At 35.6% G+C, this 23,629-nt stretch overlaps 1 protein-coding gene across 5 annotated transcripts in view; it reads right to left on the bottom strand.

Moving 5' to 3' along the window:
* The window catches only part of SLC25A12 (solute carrier family 25 member 12), a 167,860-nt gene that overhangs the window by 35,805 nt on the left and 108,426 nt on the right, over nt 1-23,629 (bottom strand). For 4 of the 5 annotated variants that reach the window (XM_070422756.1, XM_070422758.1, XM_070422757.1 and 1 more), the window contains 4 exons: nt 20,770-20,885; nt 12,448-12,587; nt 2,973-3,119; nt 849-987 (listed from right to left, as the gene is read on the bottom strand). In XM_070422756.1, coding sequence (XP_070278857.1) covers nt 849-987; nt 2,973-3,119; nt 12,448-12,587; nt 20,770-20,885 — 542 coding nt within the window. Of the gene's footprint in view, nt 1-848; nt 988-2,972; nt 3,120-12,447; nt 12,588-16,221; nt 16,326-20,769; nt 20,886-23,629 lie in introns of those variants that run through there. The other variant, XM_070422760.1, reaches the window with a different exon arrangement.

Genomic DNA, 23,629 nt, shown 5'->3' with positions numbered 1-23,629 from the left:
CAACCGATCGCTATGACGCGCACTGACCACCAGGGGGCAGATGCTCAACGCAGGAGCTGCCCCCAGGTGGTCAGTGCACTCCCACAGGGCTAGTGCCGCTCAGCCAGAAGCCGGGCTCATGGCTGGTGAGCGCGGCAGCACTGGCAGGAGCCTCTCAGGAGCCTCTCCCACCTCTGCGGCAACACTAAGGATGTCCGACTGACGGCTTAGGCCCGCTCCCTCTAGGGAGGGACATCCCCTGAGGGGTCCTGGACTGCAAGAGGGCACAGGCCAGGCTAAGGAACCCCCCAAGTGCACGAATCTCGTGCACCGGGCCTCTAGTATAACTACAAAATTCTGAAAGCTAGCAAAAGAAAATGTTATGATTATGAAACAGCAAAAACAAACAAAGATAAATTAGCTTCAAAGATAAAACAATCTATTTAAAATCTTTTTATCTTGTTTATTCACCTTGGTTTTCAGAGTTACAAAATAAAAGAACTGGCTGTTCTCCAGTCACCTAAAACATCCTACTACCACTCAGCAAAAGGCGTGGGCTTGCCCTTCTCTCCGTGGCAACTCCTTCCTAGTACAAACAAGCTGCTGCCACAGTGCCACTGACCTGTTTGACAGATTGGGCCAAGGTTCTTTTCAAAACTGTCAAAGCCACTTTTCCATTTCTGACCTCAGCATCCCATTAAATCCACCTGGATTTTTGGAGACCATTATGGCCCAACTGAAGCATATACACATGGCAACATACTTTCTGGATCTGACTTCAGAATGGTAACTAAGATCAACCTCATGCCCTAAATAAAAAAAAGTGAAAATGCTGAGATTCAAATCAATATATACATTTGAAGTCTTACCCTTTGTGACTTCCACATCTTTCCTTGTGCCAGCTAGAATGCTATATATCTTACGAACAAGCTCCATGTTATTCAGCAATGAGTTAAATGCATTGAAGTAGGAGAAGCTAACTTGATGTGAGATACTTCCTCCAGCTGCCTAGGAAATCACAACACAAAAAGTTAAAAAACAAAACAAAACAAACATGTTTATGGACACTGCACTTTTCTCAAAGAATATCCAAAGGAGTCTTCCTTATTAAAATGATTAACAACCAGTCCATAAATACAAGGAAAGTATCTACTGAAACACTCAGTGCCTTTCATGCCCTCAGGGAGGTCTATGTAATTTAGGTTTTAAGGAAGAAAGCAACATCTGGAAGTTGGACTTCATGGTTCATCTACCTATAAGGTCAGAAACAACAAATATAATTATTGCAGATCAAAAACAATAGTTATTTAAACAGGATTTTCAAGACCCTCAACTATGGAACTCCTGCTAGTTCTGGGTAATCCAAACATCAATACTACACTATAAGGAGCATTTTTAAAACTTGCTTTTTTTTTTTCACACACATACAGAAAAAACAGTAGTAACTTTAAATTTTAAAACTGTATCAACTTTCCTAGTCTTTTTTTTTTTTTTTAAGGCCATTGTTATAGTTAAGACATTTAACAGTCTGTGCTGGGCTCTGAATCTATATCATGAAAGATACAACTACCCAAAACTCCAAAAAATGCAGATAAAATCTAGACAGGATTTATTCATCATAAATTATATCTTTGATGGAAGAGCTTAAAAAAGGCTCTCATGCTGGGGAGGGATGGAGGCAATGTGACCTTCATTACCTCTGCAGGGTGAGGAGGCAATTTCTCCCTCTGACCTACTATTTGGCCATAAACTAAAAAATGAATACTTTTTATAGTTTGCAAAGCCTAATTTCTAAGCCAGGAGTCACAGGAACCCACATGATTGAAAACATTACCTATTAAAAACTCAAATAAATACTTATGGAAATACCAGAGTGGCAACCTTACCACCCCTCATACACATACACGCCTTAACCCAAATACAGATATTTGTATTAGTCTGAATTTGGATACCAGTGATCCAAAAGCAAATTATTTAACATATCAACCTAAATGGATAAGATTAAGTGGGTTCCTTCACTGTAAGGCACTCAATAAGTTCTCTCTAGAATTTTCTCTCCTTCTCCCCTTCTTTCCTCCCTCTCTCACTTTTTTTTTCTTCCTTCCTTTCATTTTTTGACCGGGGTTTGAGGTGAGGGTAAGGGAGTGGGAGATGGGTGTCAAGGAGGTGAAATGTGTAGGAGAAAGTGACATGCTCCATGTTCAAATTCACTGAAGAAAAAGAACAGAAGTTGATCTTTCTACCCCAGTCTAAATCAGAGATAATGATCTTCAGCTGAAACAACAAAAGCTTTCATTGGCTTTCCTCCATTAAAAACAAGCAGCAATCAAAAACCTATACATAAGTACAACGCATGAACAAGACAACTGGGAAGTGAGGAAAGTTTCACCATTCTTTGTGAGGAAGTGGATGACATCAGTGTACTGTTGGCCCAGATGATTACTTTATAGAGATTAGCAGTTTTTATGGAACAAAAAACTGTCTGGTCCATGCAGACTGACACACAGGTGAAGGGGCAGAGAGAGGAGTGAGCCACAGAGGCTGACACCCACATATTTCCCCCATACCTTCTGCCATGGCCATGGGTGTTAAAACAGAGTAGAGGCCAATGATGATCCCTCTAGCAAACAGCACCCTGCAGGCAACAAAGGAAGGAGCCATCCTTACAGCAAGGCTTTGGGAGTCTGGGGGATGGAAAAAGGAGAGCTACTGCCCACTGGAAAAAGTAATTGCACATCCTTGTCTATGAACTTCTTTGTATTCTGTAGTTGGACTAAGTAGACGGAAATAAACAATTTGGAATATCTGAGAACAAGATGGTGGCTCTGCTATGATCTGGGGAAGACTATTCACCATCACCCCTACCTGTTTACCTTCTACCAACCAAATAAAATCAGAATAGTTGAGTCAGGTGGGTCCAGGGAGGCAATCCAGGACCCAGTGATTCCAAAGGTTTAAAGAAGTAGAAAGCTGAAGTGCTTGCTTTTACTTACTGAAACTAAGTTCTCCTCCACAAAGGGAGTAAGCATGTGAGACCGAATGGTAACCATGATGTCACTGAAATCCAGACCAGAGATCATGCCGCTTTTGCTTTTGTCTTTCAGTGCAAAGGCTTGTCTTGCATGTTCCAATTGTAGCTCCTGAAGCGAAAAGTTAGAAATAGCGCATTAGAGTGGTTCAAGTACAACCCGAGTGTATGTTTTGGAAAGGAAGCACAGACATCCTTTTGCTACATGCACTTACTATAGAAATGAAGTATGTCCAGCTCTGAATTTACAGCACTTTTACTTTCTTTTGAAAAGCCAATTTTCCTGGAAATGTACTACATATTACTACTCAGGAAAAAAGGGATCACAGCATGGCAATAAAGAAAACGGAAGAGGGGGGGAAATCTTCATTTGTTTGAAAAGTTTTCATCACTAAAAACAAGTTGAGTATATTTCTAGTGTTTTAAGTCTTTTAATCAATAATTTATTCTCTCCTGCTTGAAGGCATTCCTATTATCCAAGAGTACTTTCTGAATTATAAGTTTAGATTCATTTTAAGTTTTTCGATTTCTAAATGTTGCAATCAAAGTCAGCCCACCCCCCAATCTCAATAAATTAGAGACCGTTTTTCAAACAATTTAAAAATAAATTTAGTGAGAAACACTGGTAAGTACAGTTGACCATTGAACAATGTGGGTTTGAACTGCGTGGTTCCACTTATATGCAAATGTTTTCAATAAATATATTGTCAGCCCTTTGTATCCCCAGGTTTTACACTGGCAAATTCAACCAACCACAGATCTGTGTTTGGGAATCCATGGATGTGGAGGGCCAACTGTACGCATTGTTTTATACCATTTTATGTAAGGGACTTGAGCATTCTTAGAATTTTATACTGGCAGGGGCCTTGGAACTAATCCTCCTTGAATACTGAGGGAAGACTGAAAAAGCTGTATGTGGATTTCCAACTGTGTGGAGATTGGTGCTCTTAGTTCCACATTGTCCAGGGACCCACTGTAGTTCTAACATGAAAGGTATGAATAACAAAATACATGACCTGTGTTCAGCTATCACTCCATCCAACTTTGGGCAGTTACTCATAAACTGTAAAACAATCCAGAAGATCTCTGAACTTTTGAACTATTGAACAGCCAAATTTTGTGATAAGTGAAACAATAAAATGTGGCAGCAATACCTTTAGTACTATACAAAAGTCAAAATTTCAACATTTCTGCCCTAAGGACCTGCTACATAATCCAAATAAATCCGTTACCACAACATAATAATGGTGCTGTTGAATGCCATTTTCACACAATTTGCAACTATGGAAATAATATTCATATCTAAGTACTAAAATATTATTTTTAGATAAAATTAAATATTGTCATTTTCATTTATTTATGAAAGCCTACAAATGTTGCTTTACCTTTTTCTGACATTTAATATAGTTTTTGGTTGAAGTCTCACCATTTTACTAATTTATTTAAATATTTTCATACCCACTTGCAATATCTCAATAATTCAAAGACATTAAAGTTACCCTAGCAGGTGTCTTGAAAATAGCAATAGAAGTGGGGAAACTAAAATTCAACTGGTAAATACATATGAAAGAGAAACAGTACATGGTAGTAAACAACCAGCATGACTTGACAAAGTTTTCTCTCCCCTCCTTTACTTTTTTTAAAAATTGCAACTTTATTAAGGTATAATTGACAAACAAAATTGTATTTAAAGTGTACAATTTGATGATTTCATATATATACACGTTGCGAAAGGATTCCCAAATTAACTAACACATCCATCACCTCATATATTTATCTTTTTTTATGAGAACACAAGTTCTACTCTCTTAGCAAATTTCAATTATACAATATAGTATACAGGGTGTTCCAAAAAATGTATGCATACTTTATTAATTCCAATGGGATTTTATTTAAAAAATCATTGAGCCATCAAAAAATGTATGCATACACACCCTATATTGTCAACCACAGTCACCATGTTATACACTAGATCCTTGGACCTATCCCTATCTTATACTTGAAAGTTTGCACCCTTTTCCATCCTCTCCCTATCCACCCCCGTCCCCGCCAAGTCACTGGCAACCACTTTTCTACTGTTTCTGTGTTCAACATTTTTTTGATTCTACATATAAGTGATACCATGCAATATTTGTCTGTCCAGTTTATTTCACTTAGCATAATGCCCTCGAAGCTCATCGACAGTGTATAATATTCCTCTCTCTGTGTGTAAAAAATTTCCTTATCTATTCATCTGTCGATAGTCACTTAAGTGTCTGTACCTTAGCTGCAACAAACATCAGAGTACAGATATCTCTTTGGGACAGGGATTTGTTTCCTTTGCATATTTACACAGAAATGGAATTTCTGGATCATATGGTGGTTCTATTTTTAACTTCTTGAGGAACTTCCATATTGTTTTCCATAGTGGCTCTACCAGTTTACATCCCCACCAACAGTGTACAAATATCACCTTTTCTCCACATCTTCCCAACACTTGGTTTCTGGTGTGGTGTTTTTTAGTTTGTTTTGTTTTTAATAGCCATCCTAATGAGTGTGAAGGTGGCATCTCATTGTGGTTTTGATTTATATTTCCCTGAGTATTAGTGATGCTGAACAACTTTTCATGTACCTGTTGGTCATTTGTATGTCTTTGGAAAAATGTTGATTCATGTACCTTGCCCATTTTTTAACTAGGTTATCTTGGTTTTTGGGTTGTTTTGCTACTGAATTATATGAGCTTCTTGTATATTTTGGATATTAACCCCTTATCAGATATGTGGTTTGCAAATATTTTCTCCCATTATTGCTTTTTTGTTTTGTTGATGGCTTCCTTTGCTGTGAAGCTTTTTAGTTTACTGTAGTCTCACTTATTTTGATTTTGTTGCCTCTGCTTTTGGTGTCAAACTCAAAATATCAATGCCAAGAGTTTGCCCACTGTTTTCTTTTAGGTTAGTTTAAGGTCTTTATGTTCAAGTTTTTTCATCCATTTTGAGGTAATGTTTGTACATAGTGTAAGATAGTTCAGTTTCATTCTTTCACATGTGACTATCCATTTTTCCCAACATCACTTATTGAAGAGACTATCCTTTCCTCACTGTATAGTCTTAGCGCCTTTGAAAAAAGTGACCACATGTGCAGAGGCTTATTTCTGGGCTCTATATTCTGTTCTATTGATTTACTAGCATGTGTCTGTTTTTATGACAATACCATGCTGTTTTGAATACTATCACGTTGTAATATAGTTTAAATTCAGGAAGTGTAATGCCTCTAGTTTTGTTCTTTCTCAAGATTGTTTTGGCTATTTGGGGACTTCTGTGGCTCCATAAATGTTCTATTTCTGTGAAAAATGCCATTGGAATTTTGATAGGGATTGTGTTGAATCTATAGATTGCTTTGGGTGGTATAAACATTTTAACAATATTGTTTCAATCCATGAACACGGAATATCTTTCCATTTATGTGTGTCTTCTTCAATTTCTTTCATCAATGCCTTACAGATTTCAGTGTACAGATCTTTCACTTCCTTGGTAAAATTTATTCCTAAATATCTTATCCTTTTTTGTGTTTTTATAAATGGGATTTTCTTTCCAATACTTTGTTAGTGTATAGAAATGCAACGAGTTTTATATATTGATTTTGCATCCTGCAACTTTCCTAAAGTCATGGATTAGTTTTAACAGGTGTGTGTGTGTGTGCGTGTGTGTGTGTGTGTGTGTGTTGCAAAGTCTTTAGGATTTTCATACCATCTGCAAAAAGAAATAATCTTACTTCTTCCTTTCCAATTTGGATGCCTATTTCTTTCTTGCCTGATTATTCTGGCTAGGATTTACAATACTTTTTGAATAAAAGTGGCAAGAGTAGGCATCCTTGTCTTGTTCCTGATCTTAGAATAAAAGCTTTCAGCTTTTCACGTATGTCAGATGTGGGGTGGCTATATATGGTTTTTATTATGTTATAGTATGTTTCCTCTATCCCCACTTTGCTGAGAGTTTTTACCTTAAATGGATGTTGGATGTTGTCAAATGCTTTTTCTGCATCTATATCTATTGAGATGATTATATGATTTTTATCCTTCATTTTGTTAATGTGGTTTATCACATTGAATGATCTGCATATGTTGAACCATCTTTGCATCTCAGGAATAAATCCCACTTGATCATGGTGTATGATCTTTTTAATACTATTAAATCCGGCGTGCTACTATTTTGTTGAAGATATCTGCATCTTCATCAGGAATATTGGCCTATAATATGCTTTTCTTGCAGTGTCCTTCTCTGACTTTGGTATCAGGGTAATACTGGTCTTGCAAAATGAATGTGGAAGAAGTGTACCCTCCTCTTCTATTTTTGAGAAGAGTTGGAGAATAATCTGTACTAATTCTTCTTTAAATGGTAGTATTCACCAGTGAAGCTATCTGGTCCGGAAGTTAAAATAAAAAAATTTTTGATCCTCACCCAAGGATATGCTTTCCACTGATTTTAGAGAGAAAGGGGGAGGGAGAGAGAGAGAAACATCGATAGGTTCTGCCTGACCAGGAGTTGAACCCCTGAGCCTTCAGTGCACAGGATGACACTCCAACCAACTGAGCCACACCAGCCAGGGCTTATCTTTTTGAAAAGCCAGCTTATAGCTTTACTGATGTTTTCTATCTTTCTGTCTCTATTTCACTTATTTCTGCTTTGATCTTTGTTCCTTCCTTCTCTGACTTTGGGCTTAGTTTATTCTCTTTTTCTAGTTCTCTGAGGTGTAAAGGTAGGTTGTTTAAGATCTTTCTTTTTTCTTAATGTTGGTGCTTATACCAATACACTTCCCTCTTAGAACTGCTTTTGCTGCATCCTATATGTTTTGGTAGGTTCTTCTTTTTCCATTTTCATCTGTCTCAAAGTATTTTTCCTTTTCCTTTTGACTTCCTCTACCACTCATTTGTTATTCAGAAGCATGTTATTTAATCGCCACATATTTGTGAATTTTCACCCCTTCTCACTCCATCTTCCTATCACCTTAGCTCCAACCACACATCACCTTTCAAATGAAGTAGGAATTTTCCATCTCTATTTCAACTTTAAAATATGCTTGAAAGAAAGTGTTCCCCATGGAAAGGATATTCCTGAGCAGCATCAGAAGCAAACACAGGCCCCACTCTCTATCTTATGTATGTTTTCCCTTCCTCGCTCATTCTTGTCTCCTTCTTTATATCATTTTTTATGTTTCTGTTTTCTTCATGCATATGTCTTAGGCTCTCAGAAATATACAGTGCCAACCATGGGCATGATTAAGACTTATTAATGATACTCAGTACTAAAGAAAATGTGGACCTTTATAGTAAAAACAAAGCAGAATCTTCATTGTAATAGATTTTCCATTTTTTATTAGATCAACAGTTGAATTTCATGTATCTTTTAAAGATATATTTCTGAAGTATCAGAGATAAAATTATGGAGTGTATGGGACTGGCTTCCAAATGATCCAGTTGTGGGGCAGGGTGGGGAGTACAAATAAAACAAGATTGGCCAACAGTTGCTAATTGTTGAAGTTGGTTGATGGGTACATGAAGTTGATTATCCTACTCTTGAAATTATTTGAAGTCTTTCAAAATAAAGTTTTAAAAATTGAAATTAAGAACTTCAAAATGAGAAGCAACACAAAGAAAGAAGAAGCCACATATATAAAGCTCTCAGTTTATGTAGTATAATTAAAACATCAGAGTAAAATAGATATTATAAAATATCTTCAGTAAATGCAAAGGAACCAACAATGAGAGAAAGCCATCTTAGGAAATATATAATATTTTCAACTTTTCAAGTTTGAACACTTTACAAGGTCAGTCAGGTAGGGACTAACATTGAAAGTATTAGAACAAGCACTGGGTTGTACAAATACCCACACCTAAAAGATAATAGTTTTCAAACTGTGATCACCCTAATGAGAAAAAAAATAATACCCTGAGCTTATAAAAGATAAAATAAGGATACTCTAAAAAGATACTTTATCTAAAAAGATAAATATTCCATTAAATAAATGATAAAATAAAAATAAGTCTGCTTCTAAATTGAAAAGTTGAATAGGGGAACTGAGGAAAATGAAAAAGAAAGGACATTTTGCTAAAGCTAAAGGTCTTGTGCACTTGGAAATGCATTTCACATAGCTATGAGATGAAAGTAGCAGAACTTCAGAAATATATGGCTGTCTTCCAAAATTCCACGCTTCACAAAATCATAGTAAAAGAACAAAAGGCAAACAAACAAAAACTCAAGAATAAAGAGAACAGAAAAGGAGAGGACAGCAACTATGTTTTTAAGATTAGAGAGAAGAAGGGCAAGTGACAAACGACTTGACAGAACCAAGAAAACTAGAAATAGAGAAAGCCAAAAAGCAATCCAAAGTACAGGATAGACCCCCAAGAGACTCATAAATTGGCTGACTAGTACTGTTGGATGTGACAGTGAAGGTGAAGATGAAAACAGGAGGCTCAGATGGAAGTCTGTTTAAAAAGCAATTAATTGCCTGCCTTACTGTACCAGAGTTACACCTCTGTCCTTTCCCAACCTTGGCAAAAGGCTGGAGGTTCACTGCCTGGACAGTTTAATGGAGGATCCAGAATAGGTACTATAAGACCAGGTTGAAAAGAGGTAAGTAAACGAAAGTTCATCTTCATACTGATTGTTGTCTTCGCAGCCAGGATGTTAAAATCCAGGCCTAATAATCCAGATGGGAGGCCAGATGATTACTCTCTGATTACCCAATTCAAAAGAAAAGACCTGAACATGCAGACATTAGAAGCTCCCCAATACAACAGCCCAGCCAAAGAACTTCACAGAGTTAACTAAGTCCTACCATGAACCAAAAGCTTCAAGTAAGATTCAGTCTTAAATATGAGATAAGGATCAAGGAACATCAGACATATGAGAAAAGCCACTAACATAAAAAACAGACCCAGACAAAGAGAAATTTAGAGGAAACGCACTTGCAGGGAAAAGAAAAATTTAAAAACAGGAACAAAAAACCCTGTCTTGCCGAAACCGGTTTGGCTCAGTGGATAGAGCGTCGGCCTGCGGACTGAGGGGTCCCAGGTTCGATTCCGGTTAGGGGCGTGTGCCTGGGTTGCGGGCACATCCCCAGTGGGGGGTGTGCAGGAGGCAGCTGATCGATGTTTCTCTCTCATCGATGTTTCTAACTCTCTGTCTCTCTCCCTTCCTCTCTGTAAAAAATCAATAAAATATATTAAAAAAACAAAAACAAAAAAAAACCCTGTCTTTAATATCTTTGAAGAAATAAAACAATAGTACATCTACAAAAGAAGCATAGTATGCTGTTTTTAAAAAGAAACATTCAGAAAACCAAAAAGAGTTCCTGAATGTTAGAAATATAATAAAAATTGAAAACTGAATAGAAGGTTCAGAAGGAAAATAAGAAAGAAAACTAAAGGATCATACATTTAATATACTTACTAGTTTTAGAAAGGAAGAAAATAGGAGGGAATAAATAAGAATATTTTCTATAACTGAAGGACATAATTTTTCAAATTTAAAAAGCCCATTGAATGCTCAGCACAATGAATAAAAATAAACTCACATCAAGGAATATCACTGTGAAATTTCAGAATACTTTAGGAAGGGAAAAAAATTTTAAAACTTCCCAGAGTGGGGGAAAAAAGATTTCAAAACAGAATCAAGAATAAGAATGGCACTGGACTTTTCAGTGGCATCACTGGAAGCCAGAAAACAAGTGAGGAATGTTTTCAAAATTAGGAGAAAAATAAATTCCTACTTGAGCTCTACATCCAGCCAATCTAAGTTTAATAATTGAACAAAGGTTTTCATATGAAAAGTCTCACGAAAAATTACTTACTTTCCTCAGGAAGCCCTTGCAGGAAGTGCTCCACCAAAAAGAAGAAATAAACCATAATAAAAGGAGAGATGAAATCCAGCACATGGAGATTCAACATAACAGAAAGGCAAATGGATTCCCCAGTATGAAGCTGAAGGGAGATCACAGGCTGACAGCTATGCATGGAGAACAAAGTCCAGCTTCCAACCATGAAGCAAAAAGTTAAACATAAAATTACCATATGACCCAGCAATTGCACTCCTAGGGATATAGGCAAAAGATTTGAAAATAGGTATTTAAACAAAAATTTGTATACCAATATTCATAGCAGCACTATTCACAATAGCCAGAAGGTGAAAACAACAGAGGGTTCATTAACTAATGAATGGATTAAAATATGGTATATCCATACAATGGAATAATACTCTGACATAAAAAGAAAAGTATTAATACCTGCTACAACATGGATAATCTTTAATTCTATTTATAGTTGACCCTTGAATAACATAGGATTAGGGGCACCAACCCCCCACAGTCAAAAATTCCCAATTACTAATGGACTACAGTTGATGAGAAGCCTTACCAATAACATAACCAGTCAATTAACACATATTTTATATGTTATGTGTTATATACTGTAGTCTTATAATAAAGTAAGCTAGAGGAAAAAGAATATGTCATTAAGAAAATCATAAGGAAGAGAATATGCATTTATAGTAGTACATATTTACTAAAAAAAGATTCATATATAAGTGGACCTGTGCAGTTCAAACCCGTGTTGTCCAAGGGTCAACTGTATAGGAAATATTCAGAGTAGGTAAATCCATAGAGACAGAAAGTAGATTGATGGTTGCCAGGGGCTGGAGAGAGACAGGAATGGGGAGTGACAGCTTAATGGGTACAGGGTGTTCTTCTGGGGTGATGAAAAGGTTTTTGAATTAGAGGTGGTGGTTCTACAACACTGTGAATGCACTAAATGCCACTAAATTGTGCACTTTTACATGGTTAATTTTATGTTAAGTGAATTTTACCTCAATTTTTTAAAAAAGAAAGAAAGCTCCTGGAGAGCTCTTAGAAGATGAAATTGATAGAATACCTAATGTGTTTTAAACATATTAAAATGAGATTTTAATAACTGAGGCAAAGTTTGAGAATTACATTAATACATAGAAAATGAAACAAATAAGAAAAACTAGAAACTCTAAGTGATCATTTTAGTCATGCATAGTGTTTACAAAATTATAGTAATTCAAATATGATATTGATCTAAGTAGACTCATAAGATGGGGGTAGGGAAACACAGAAAATTTCAAGTCTGTGGTAGAGAGGAAGAGATGAAAGAAGTAATTACTAATCTTCCATAGTTCAAATTCAATAAAAAATACCTGTAAGTGAAAAATTTTAAAGTAGAAATGTCAGCACAAGTTTATTATTTAAAGCTATGCAAGTAAGTACTGAAAGAAACAATTATAAAAGTCTTAAAATGTTGCTTCTGGGATTGGGAAATGAAAAATGGAGATAAAATACCCTAGGGGATTGCTAGTTTTTATAATAAACTTAGTAAAACTTTAAGGAAACGAGGTAGAGGAGGAATGAGATATATTTACACCAGTTATGAAAACTCAGCTCACCTGGAGAAACTGTGTGAATTCTGTGTAGTTAAGATGCTTCTTCCGATTATGCCCAAAATGCAGTCGAATAAATTCACAGTCCCAGTTAAAAGGGATATGATGATGAACAATAGTCTGTCCAAAAATTTCTTTGACATTTTCTTAAAAGGGAAAACAAAAATAAATAAATTATATCCAGAATAAGTAGTTTGGTCCACTGCAATGTTCCTACAGAAAGAAATTAAGAGAAATTTTAAAAGTCAATATTATCTGATTCTATTAAGATTAGCTGCAAAGATTTTTGTGCCCAGAAACCCATGCACAGGAACAGAATTGATACAAAATATAATTTTACACTTAAGATTGTGTACCATTACATATAAGGCCATAAGATTCTTAATTTCTCTTGATATAATTTTAATTAGGAAGTGATTTATATCTTGCACTATAAATGGCTGCTACTTTGCATCCCAGTATAAAATCAACAGTGTTTTCCCGGTTCCTCAAGGAGTCGAATTAAGCCCTTTATCAGAAGCATGAATACCTAAATTACAGTATAATGCAATATTTGTCATACTAAGTATGGTTTGATTGAGGCTTGATTATTACATTCACACTACCCTGAATATGTCTATTGAAGATAGGTATAAGAAATACTACCAAAAGCATATCATTAGCTCAGCAGCAAGCACCTTATTAAAAGCTTCTGATATTGTCAAAAATATGGTCTTGACACAAAGCTTCAAAATCCTCATAAAAACCATGATTATTAATCTCAACTATTAAAATATTTTAAGATAAGTGAAATTAGTGATTCACTTTTACATAAAGAAAGACTAAACACAGTATACTAACTTTTAGATAAGAACCAGTCACACTGTGTAATATACAACCAAAACCCTCTAATAGCTTGTCTTCATGCACTAACCATGTCATTCACTTTCTTACACAGTTCTACCCTTACTATAAAAGTCAGTTCACAAATGACTGGTACTTTAATAAGCATAGACGGGAGAGACTAATTTAAAAGCTCATGCAAAAAAAGAAAATCATTAAAAAGTTAAGAAAGCAGGAAGCCTGTTTTAATGACATCTAAAGAACAAATTATTTTCAAATTTAAGCCAATTATATTAGTGAAAGGGTTTTACCATCAATAGCTATCAATTAATTATACCAAAGAATTAGTAAATGCAAGTTTAATATTTTATAATCTATAACTATACTATTTTCTCTAATTTCTTCAAATTCTTTAAATAAGATACAGATCTCAATGCTGTAAATGGTTTAATGGATTCCCTTTAGTTTTTATACCTCCTTTCTTTGATAAAAGCATTGCTATGGTGGGGGGAGGGACGGGGAGGGCATGCAGTGTAAGCATCCCGAACTAGAAATCCTGCCAGTCTGAACTCAACATATATAACAGCTCTGAATAGGTCACACCAATCAGTAACTTGGAAGAAGGCATTGGATGTCACTGGGGAGATGGGATTCTCATATTTGCTTCAAATGGAACGTAGCATTTTATTTCTTGCCTAAGTAGCAACAGTATTGAAGAATTTTCAAATCATATCAAATCATTTTTACTTTCCATAAACAAAAATTAAACCTATGGGATTTTGTTTCTAAAAACAAAAAATTAACTCAATAGCAATTCATGGGATCCTGACTTCTAACCAACACAAAGGATTAAATCTACATGAAACTTCACATTATAAAATATGTTAAAGTTTACAAGATAATTAAAATAATAAGTGTTGCAATAAAATATTTAGAGCTAAAAATATTATGATAGATCAGAAAAAAAATTTAGAATTCTCCAATTTATTTGGCAGTTTCTATTCCCAAATTAATTATTCTTCTTTTTAAGTCTAACAATGTATGAAACTAAGGAAACATGAATAAATGGAAAGCAACCCTAGCTGGTTTGGCTCAGTGGATGGAGTGTCAACCTGTGAACCAAAGGGTCCCGGGTTTGATTCTGGTCAAAGGCACATGCCTGGATTGCGGGCTTGATCCCCAGTAAGGAGCGTGCAGGAGGCAGGCAATCAGTGATTCTCTTTCATCACTGATGTTTCTATCGCTCTCTCCCCCTCTCCCTTCCTCTCTGAAATCAATAAAAATGTATATATTTTTTAAAAATAGTTTAAGAAATAAATGGAAAGCAGAACAGAATAAGTTAAATAACTACCTATATTTGAGTAATATTATTTATTAAAGGTAATAAGTTATTTTATGATAATCTTTATTTTAAAAGGTCACAAGTCCCAAAACTCAACTATTTAATAAGAAATGTACATATTACTACCTAGATAGATTTTATATAATGGTAGAATAACAGACTTCCCTTTATGTGATCAGAAGATAGCAGAATCTCAAGTGTGAAACTATATCAAATAAAGTAAAAAATTCAGAAGCTTTCAAACTACAAAAAATTAATTAACTGTGAAAATTGTTTTCTACTATCACAAAAATGGAATTTATAAGCCAAAATTACAATGTATAATCTACATTTAGAAAAAAAGCTCTATAATAAAAACTTTAAAATCCTATTTTATAAACTTTCTAGCAACCTCTAAATAAGATATTAGAACATCTTCAAAACAATTAAAATGATGGTCTAAATTACTCTTAGTAATCTCCCAAATATTGAACTGTCGTTTTCCATAAGTATTTGTTTGAACTTTTCTTATTTCTCCTAAAGTGGACACTTGACAGCTTTTACTATATATGGTTTCATTATGACCATTAGAATGTGCTGTAGTTTATTAGCTACCCTTAGACAATTTTGATTATTTTAGCTATGTCACAGTCTACAACTATAGTTACTAGGACTAACACAATGTCAAACCTACTTTGGGACCTCTTGAGGTATCTCACTTTCCTTCTGTTATTATTTACACTGCCAACTATCTAAGGCTAATTCAGAAGGCTCACAGAAATAATTAGAACCACTATTATTTTGCAGTCCAATACTTAATTACCACTTTACTTTTACCAGGATGTGCTTATCAAAAAAGTTAGACAAAGCTCCAGAACTGGAGAACATATACTTGTATAGCTGATGTTCTTACCTTACCAGCTTTTGTCAGGTTCTGCATGACATGAAAGGGAACACCAATAATCTCAAATGTACCCAGTAAACCTAACTGACACTGCATAACAAGTTGTCCCCCTAGAGAGAATCCCGTCTTTCCAGTGGCAAACAAGGGTGTTGAGCTCTAAATAGCACTTCTTGGAGTGCTAATTCAGTAGCCACAGTTCTGGCCTGGATGAAAGGGATACACAGTCACATCTTACTGGCAGCAAGATCATGATCTAGTGTTTTGTACTAGGTTGGCATTGCTAAGAGAAATAGGAATCCATTCATTTTCTGACATATGGGAAACAATAGACCACCTTTTCACTTCCTGCAGAGCATGGGCTTATGGAAAGAGATTTCTAATTCCTTTGAAAAGGGAATTGGGGCCAGATACAAAAGTAGCCTGTCATTATGTTCCCTTTGCTCAAAGGAAACTAGCACAATGATTTGTCAGGAGGGCAGGTAATGATGATAACTGTGATTAAGTAAAAATGTTCACAGACGTGTAACATTAGTCAGTTTAGCTGAATCAGTCACTTATGATGACTGGACTAGATGAAATATACATTGAAGCATATATGTTATGTAAATATGTCTTTAACAGAGGTCTTAATTTCCCCCACTGTGTCTCCCCATCTCATCCACCCTCATCCCTCCCCTGGTCCTTATGGGAGCTTCCTACTGGTCTTGTTCACCTTTCTGCAGTACAAAATTACCTCTGACCGGGGCTGGCACTCTTCTCCAAGACTGCCGCCATGCCTGTTCCATGAATGAGCCTGGAAGGAGCTGCTGTACCAACGGTGTGGCCAGAGAACTCCTCCTGTAGGTATACAAGCCATCAGCCCTGTGACACAGCCCACCTACCATCAGCCCAACGACATCCTGATTCCAAGGATTTCAGCCCAGCAGGAGCCACTGCTTCCAACTTACAGGCTTGAGACCAAACATTTTTATTGTCAGGGGGGAAAAAGTCCTCAACAGCTGAGTTTCACCTGCACAGTTCTTAAAGTGAAGTCAGAGAGGCCTTTAGGACTTCCACCATGAACAATGAATATCCTTGTGTGTCACTGAACAAAAACAATGGCAAGACTGGAGGAGGTAAAGAGTTTTTCAGTGAAGGAAAACGTGGGGGAAAGAAGAGAAACAACTAAGAGACCAAAAAAGAAAACAAACAACAGCAAAATAAAGATCAACAACAGGAACTTGTAGAGGAAGTCCCAATCAATACAGCATGTAGACTGAGTCCCAGCCTTCTAGGTTCTACTCCCAGGTGGATCATCAGTTTCTGGGTGACCTCCTCTGTTTTTCTGAGAGGAAGTGTTTCTGTTAACACTTTACCTACCTCCAGGAGGGACTTTGTACAGTCAGTCAACAGAGTAGTCATGCTGTCAAATATATGGAAAGGTCCATTTCTCAGGAAAGATTAACTTAAAAGGCATCTATTACTATAGAAACTAGATGCTTTCACAGTCTATCACCAAATGGTATAAAAACTAATAACAGCATGTTGTTTTTTACCTCAAACTCTAATAGCCATTCTAATAGCCTTATTAATATGACCTTCTCTGCAATATCTGAAACAAGCCTCAAAAATTCTTCCTGATTTAATTTGAACACCAGGTGAAACTCTAATTCTTACCAATTAAGCTGGGTATTTATTAGCATTAGTATTTCATATTATTCCATGTCTACAGTTTGTTTCCTCTGAGAGAAGGTACATTTTTCATATGTAGACTTCCATCTCCTGAGCCTTTCGATAAAAGCAGTGGTTATGCCTAATTTATTCTTCCCTTTAGGGGGAAAGAGTCTATTTTAGAGACACAAACGGAACACATTTTTATTTGCTATACATATTGATGGTCAAAGACAATACAAAATCAAAAGGAATCTGCTTTTTGAGACTCCTACAATCAGGGGGTGAAGAAGTGCCCTTGAAAAAGTTCACTTCAGAGAGTTCCTATTCCTAGGCAAATACTTTGGAACACAATGTTGAGATTTTAATAGAAAACTTAGAATGTATAACATGTTTTATATTCATTTATTAGTTAATAGATGAAGAGTTTGGGTGGTCATTTTATTTTAATGATTATATCTTTGTTAAAGCAAAAGGCTTTTCTTAATTTATGACAAAAATATATCAGCTATTGACAATACAATGTAGTGTAACTGGTTATTTAGGTTACCTCAAGCTAATTCTGTCAAGCAGAATATCCAGTACACTAGTGGATAACAGTAAGACCAAGGCAAATTTTTACTGTATCTAGCACACACCAGTCATGCAATGGCCTCAACAAGGCTCATGCCACCAGGCAGTAACAGATATACAAGCCATTAAGTAATTATCCACAGCATGCACTAGAAGTTGTACTAAAGGGACATCAAACAGGAAACAATTATCTAATGATTTGATTCCCTCTTGTAAAAACTCCAGAATCCTCTCCTGAGCTTGCATATTCTGAAATGGATTACCAAGGTCTCAATGTAAGTCCTGTCCCCCAGAATAAAGGCATCTCTAACAGTGAAAAAAAATAAAATAAAACTTGTCCAAATTCAAGAAAACGTTATTCAATATTGCTACTTATATAATACTTGAAAGATGCACACAAGATATAATTTGATGTGAATAAAAAAGCATATCTAAAAAAACAAAAGCAGAGATGAGAACAATATATACAAGTACACAGATAACATCATCAGTATAGTCTATGAGAGCTACCCATGGCATACCAGTCTTTCCCCACTCCATTACACCTTTCATCCAATATTCTCTCACATCTTTCTCTCCAGATGTGCACAACACAAAACTATTCTTTAAATAAGCTTCAAACTAGAAAACACAAGGCCATTTGGTGAAAAGAATTTCAAGTTAGAATGGACCTAAAATTTGCTTTTACTTAAACTATATTTATAAATACATAAGCATTATTCATTTTATTAAGTGGATACAAACATGAAAACTGACCTTTATCACAGATCCAAAAACCCTATAAAAATTATTTTCTTATGCTGAATTTCTACAGTCTTGAAATACAGCTTTAGAAATCTTGTTAAATGGCATTTCTAACAGTTTCGATGTTCTTCCTGTTTTCTTAAGAATAAAAAATTAAACTTTCTCTTTTTCATTATGATTCTTTTCATTTGAGTTAAGAACATCATCTAAAAATGGATCCTCAAAACTAGGGAGGCAAGGCAGGAAGGGGAAATGGTCAAAGTCCCCAGGAAATAGGTGAACACTATCAAAAGAATCATCCAGCTGGCCAGAGACCCCAGTTACAATGTTGAAAGGTGGGTCAGCTTTACCTTATTCCATAAGAATCTTCCCATCTCTAGATGATGGAGAGTAATGAAAGCAGGATTTTGGAGGGTTTATATGTTCTTCAGTTCATAGTAGGTGCTATAAAAACTAAAACTGATTTTTTTTGCTTTTAATCCTAGTGATATGTTCTAAAATCACAAATCATAGTCTGAGGGAAAAACAAAAGATCTATAAAATGCTAAAGCTCTATAAAATGAAATTTTAAGGTGGTGTAAACCAGCTACTTCCTACACTCATTTTAATATACTAATCAACAATGGCATGAGTCTCTATTGTTAGTCTGTTAGATGTACTGACTTGAGTGACTAATTTTTCAAAATAGAAATTGGGTAAATCAATCAAATGGAGGATACACAAAGAACCATGATATCAAGATAAAAAGTACAAGATAAATCACAATTTGTTTTTGGGAAATATAAATTTTACACAATGGACACGTGATAGAAGAACAGATATACTGTCATTAATGCAGATATTTGTATCAAGGTATTTCCCAAGCATTTCTGCACATTTGGAAGTGAGACATATGAGCATGTGCGATACCTACTGAAAATAGAAAATGCAGCATTATCAGTAGTACAGGGTTAATGCTGAAGGATGAGATACAAAGGTTTTATGCTTTAAACTACAGAATCTAGGTATTTTTGAGGAACGTCAACATTCTTTAGGAGGCAGAATGGCCAGAGATTGCTCCAAAGCAGGGAGAATGCCAAGATATGCACAGGAACCTAAAACGTTCTGCATAGGTTTTTATTTGGGAAAATCTTATTCAGAAGACAACTGGGCCAATGGGCAGAAGGAAACAATCAATGCCAAGCTAGAAAATGTGCCCACTAAGATCAGAGCAAAGGCACCACTGGTCCTTCTGAACACCTGTACATTCTCACCAGTCTTACCATGCAGTGATACTCCTTCCTTTGGGTTTAATTAAAAGTATCTGTTTTAGAACAAACTCTATAGTGAATAAAGATTTAGTGTTGTGGCTCAGGAAAAGCCCAACTTTCAAGAGTTACTACACACTGATGCCAATTCACACCATAAGTGGGGATCTAGCTCAGTTTTACAAGATGAAAAAGCTCTGGAGATCTATCTCACAACAATGTGAATATACTCAACATTACTAAACTATACACTTAAAAATGGTTAAGATGGCAAGTGTTATATAAGTGTTGTGTTATCAAATTTAAAAATTCCAAATTTTAAAAAAAGAAAGGATGGAATGCTCAAAGTCCTTAAAAACACTACATTATTTTTATTAAAAAGCCTATTGCAGGAAAAACTAGCTGATACTTTTCCTTAAAAAAACACTAATTTTTGCAAATAAGTGTCATTAAAAATTAATACATAATGACAAACAGAAATCCAAGTCTATAGTTTGTAAGACATCAGCAATGTGCTTATTTATTTGCCTATCAAAGAATCTACACCCAACTCAGATGGCAATTTTAATAATCCTTGTTTCCTAAAACCAGGATTCTACAAGGGGGTTCAGAGAAGGCTATTCTTGCCTTAACCTCCTCCTTTAGTTCCACTCATGGTGTTAAAATGTCATGGCAGCAATTTCCAAAGACACTACAGAGACGCTCTGAATGCTATGCCAGAAGTCCTTTAGAGAAAGCTGTTGGTCACAATCTGTTTCATGAAGACTTTGCCCAGGCTGGCTCAGAACAAGAAAGTTTTACTCGGCCTATTTTAGGCGTGTGAGTGTCAATGACTCAATGAGCTAAGGAATGACATTCCTTGGTTCCTTCGTTTTTTGCAATAGTCTAATGCTTACAAGAAAATAAAACCATTTACCTGTGTAAAGCCTTTTAGCAAAGTAATACTTCGATAATTGACTAACTCCTAAATAATCCAGCAATCTATATGCAGTTACTCGATTTAGAAGTTAAGACTGGACCAGCCTCACTAACTTCACTTATCACTTACAATCTTTTCTTTTCCTTACCAAATGTCACCTCTCCATTTCCACTCTTGTCAAACAATTGGAAAGCCACTATGAACATGGAATCTGGAGCACATAAAACAGATTCAAATGCCAAAAACTCTTGATAGGAGATCAACCTAGAATAAAGTATAAAATGTTACTGGCTGGTACAAAAAGAAAAAACATCAAGCATTTAAACTGCCTTTACTGTATGAACTATAACTCAGGGTAACCAAATAATTGAAAAAGTTTCTTTTCATAGAGGTATTCCAGATAATGAAAAAACAAAGGAATGAATAAAATTAAAATATCAGTCTTTTGAAAAGCTCTAACAAATTAATGGACCTGGGCAATAATCATTAGCCACTAACATCACAAAAAGAGAGAGAACTAGACCAAAAATAATTAAACTTGAATCTGAACAAGTCTATAGATCAGAGTTCCTCAACCTTGGCACTCAATAGTGCCATTCAAGGCTGGATAATGCTTGTTGTGGAGGCCTCCTGTGCACTGTATCTGGTTTGGCACCATACCTGGCCTCTACCAACTAGATGCCAATAGCAGCCCCCATATTGAGAATTACTATTCTATTTTTTTAAAAAAATATATTTTATTGATTTTCTACAGAGAGGAAGGGAGAGAGATAGAGAGTTAGAAACATCAATGAGAGAGGAACATCGATCAGCTGCCTCCTGCACATCTCCTACTGGGGATGTGCCCGCAACCCAGGTACATGCCCTTGACCGGAATCGAACCTGGGACCTTTCAGTCCGCAAGCCGACGCTCTATCCACTGAGCCAAACCGGTTTCGGCGAGAATCACTATTCTAGATGTAATCAACAATTTATGAAAAATACAAAGGACAAAGGAGCATGTTGAATATCATCACAGAAACACAATCAGCAAAAGTGCAGACTGTAGGGAACTACAGAGTGAACATGACCTTTTAGAGAGAACATGCTTCCCATTTTCCCGATTAAGAACATTCCTACATTTTACATTCCATTTTATGCCCCATTCATCTAAAACATATTTTACATTCAATGTTTCATTTTGTATTTCTTAAAACACTTTGAAATATGTTTAAATTACGTAAGTTATATTATATCCAAAGCAATGATGTATACATGCCTTTGCCCTTTATTGGAGGGAAAGGCTTTGTAGTGATGTTATTCAGGAATTATGCCCTCACTGTCGTGCTAAAGCATCCTTGGTGACATTAGGAGCTTGGGTGCCTAATAAATCCTGGGAGGAATGACCTAATAATCAAAACTGTTTTATCAGGCCACATGTCATAAAACGCCTTATGCATTGGTGTACTACTAAAACATATAGTAAAACTTGAAAGTGTGGTTTTCATTACACAAATTTTATGGTAACAAAAAAAAATGAAGTTATAACATATCAGGTAACATCATGACCATCCACACACTCCTAAAAGCAATGAGTAATATGTGCTTTTAAGCTCTGAACAAAAGTAAAGAGCAATGGTATGGTATGATATGGTTGGAAAGTACATGAATGTGTAACTCAAAACCAGTAGTGATCTAGGGGAGGAGTTAGAGAAGACCTTCATTTTCTACTTTGTATATTTCTGAGATGTTTGCAATTTTTATAATGAAGAATTAGAATTATGTCTTCTGATTGTAAGAGTAACTTTTAAAATAAAAATAAAAAGTAGCTAGGCTGATTATAAATTTAAAAATATACATATCGTCTTGGTTTTTCTAAAATAAGTCTTAGGAATGAAATACTAAAAATACAATTACCATGAAATTCAGACTATGTAGCTTTAAAACACATTTCATGGTCAGTAGTAAAACTTTCTATATTTATGAGAAGAGGGCCAAGAATTTTTCCTTAACGGTCATAAACAGTCAACTGGCAGAGTGAATTTGGCTCATACATGTATTTTCTTTGGCATGCAAAGTATTATTTTTTTTAGTTGCATTAGTTGCCAAAATTCAGAAATCGTAAGATTTCATATAAATATCCAGTTTTCTGGTTTCTATTGATAAATTGCAAGCTTGGGCAATAGGTTTCTGGTGCCAAATAGCACCACCCCTGGAATCAAGCAAAAACTGCCTCTTTCTGAGAGACCAGGGCTCATCAGTTATCTACATCCTGCCCCTGCAGATTTGAGACTAGTTGGGCAGTTTCCAACTAAGTAGCTCTTTGTTTAAAATATAAAAATCTATGAACTGTATTGAATACCTAGATTTTGTCTACCAGTATATTCATAAAGGCAAATCATATATTCATGCAACTTTAGAGCCAGAGGGACTCTTAGAAAGTCTAAAGAAGTCAAACAATCTGCTTTAAAACATTCAGAAACTCAGTAGGCCCAGCGAGATTCTCAACTCCTGCCTTCAATTCAGTGTACACCTCCCTATCCCAGTCCCCAAATTTAAAGTTACAGGTGAGAAACAGAAAGGTAAAATAATAGACAATTACAAGAAAGTATTGGAGAAATACTCAGCCAACACTGAATACTCAAAGTTACCTTTGTTATATAGAGTGATTTATTCAAAGAAAGAAAAGTCAATTAAGAAACACAAAAGCATGCCAAACTGGTTTGGCTCAGTGGATAGAGCGTGGGCCTGTGTACTGAAAGGTCCCAGGTTCGATTCCAGTCAAGGGCATATACCTTGGTTGCGGGCACATCCCCAGTAGGAGGTGTGCAGGAGGCAGCTGGTCGATGTTTCTTTCTCATCGATGTTTCTAACTCTCTATCCCTCTCCCTTCCTCTCTGTAAAAAATCAATAAAATATATATTTAAAAAAAAAAAAAAAAAAAGAAACACAAAAGCATAAAAAAATCTATCCTATATAATAAAAGGCTATTATGCAAATTGTCCTCTCCATGGGGAGTTAGACTTAGA

This window comes from Myotis yumanensis, unplaced genomic scaffold, assembly GCF_028538775.1.
Source record: "Myotis yumanensis isolate MYYU_CA2020_CCGP unplaced genomic scaffold, mMyoYum1.0.hap1 SCAF_8, whole genome shotgun sequence".
In the NCBI taxonomy this organism is placed as follows: Eukaryota; Metazoa; Chordata; class Mammalia; order Chiroptera; family Vespertilionidae; genus Myotis; species Myotis yumanensis.
This window is presented reverse-complemented; position numbering and strand designations above follow the sequence as displayed.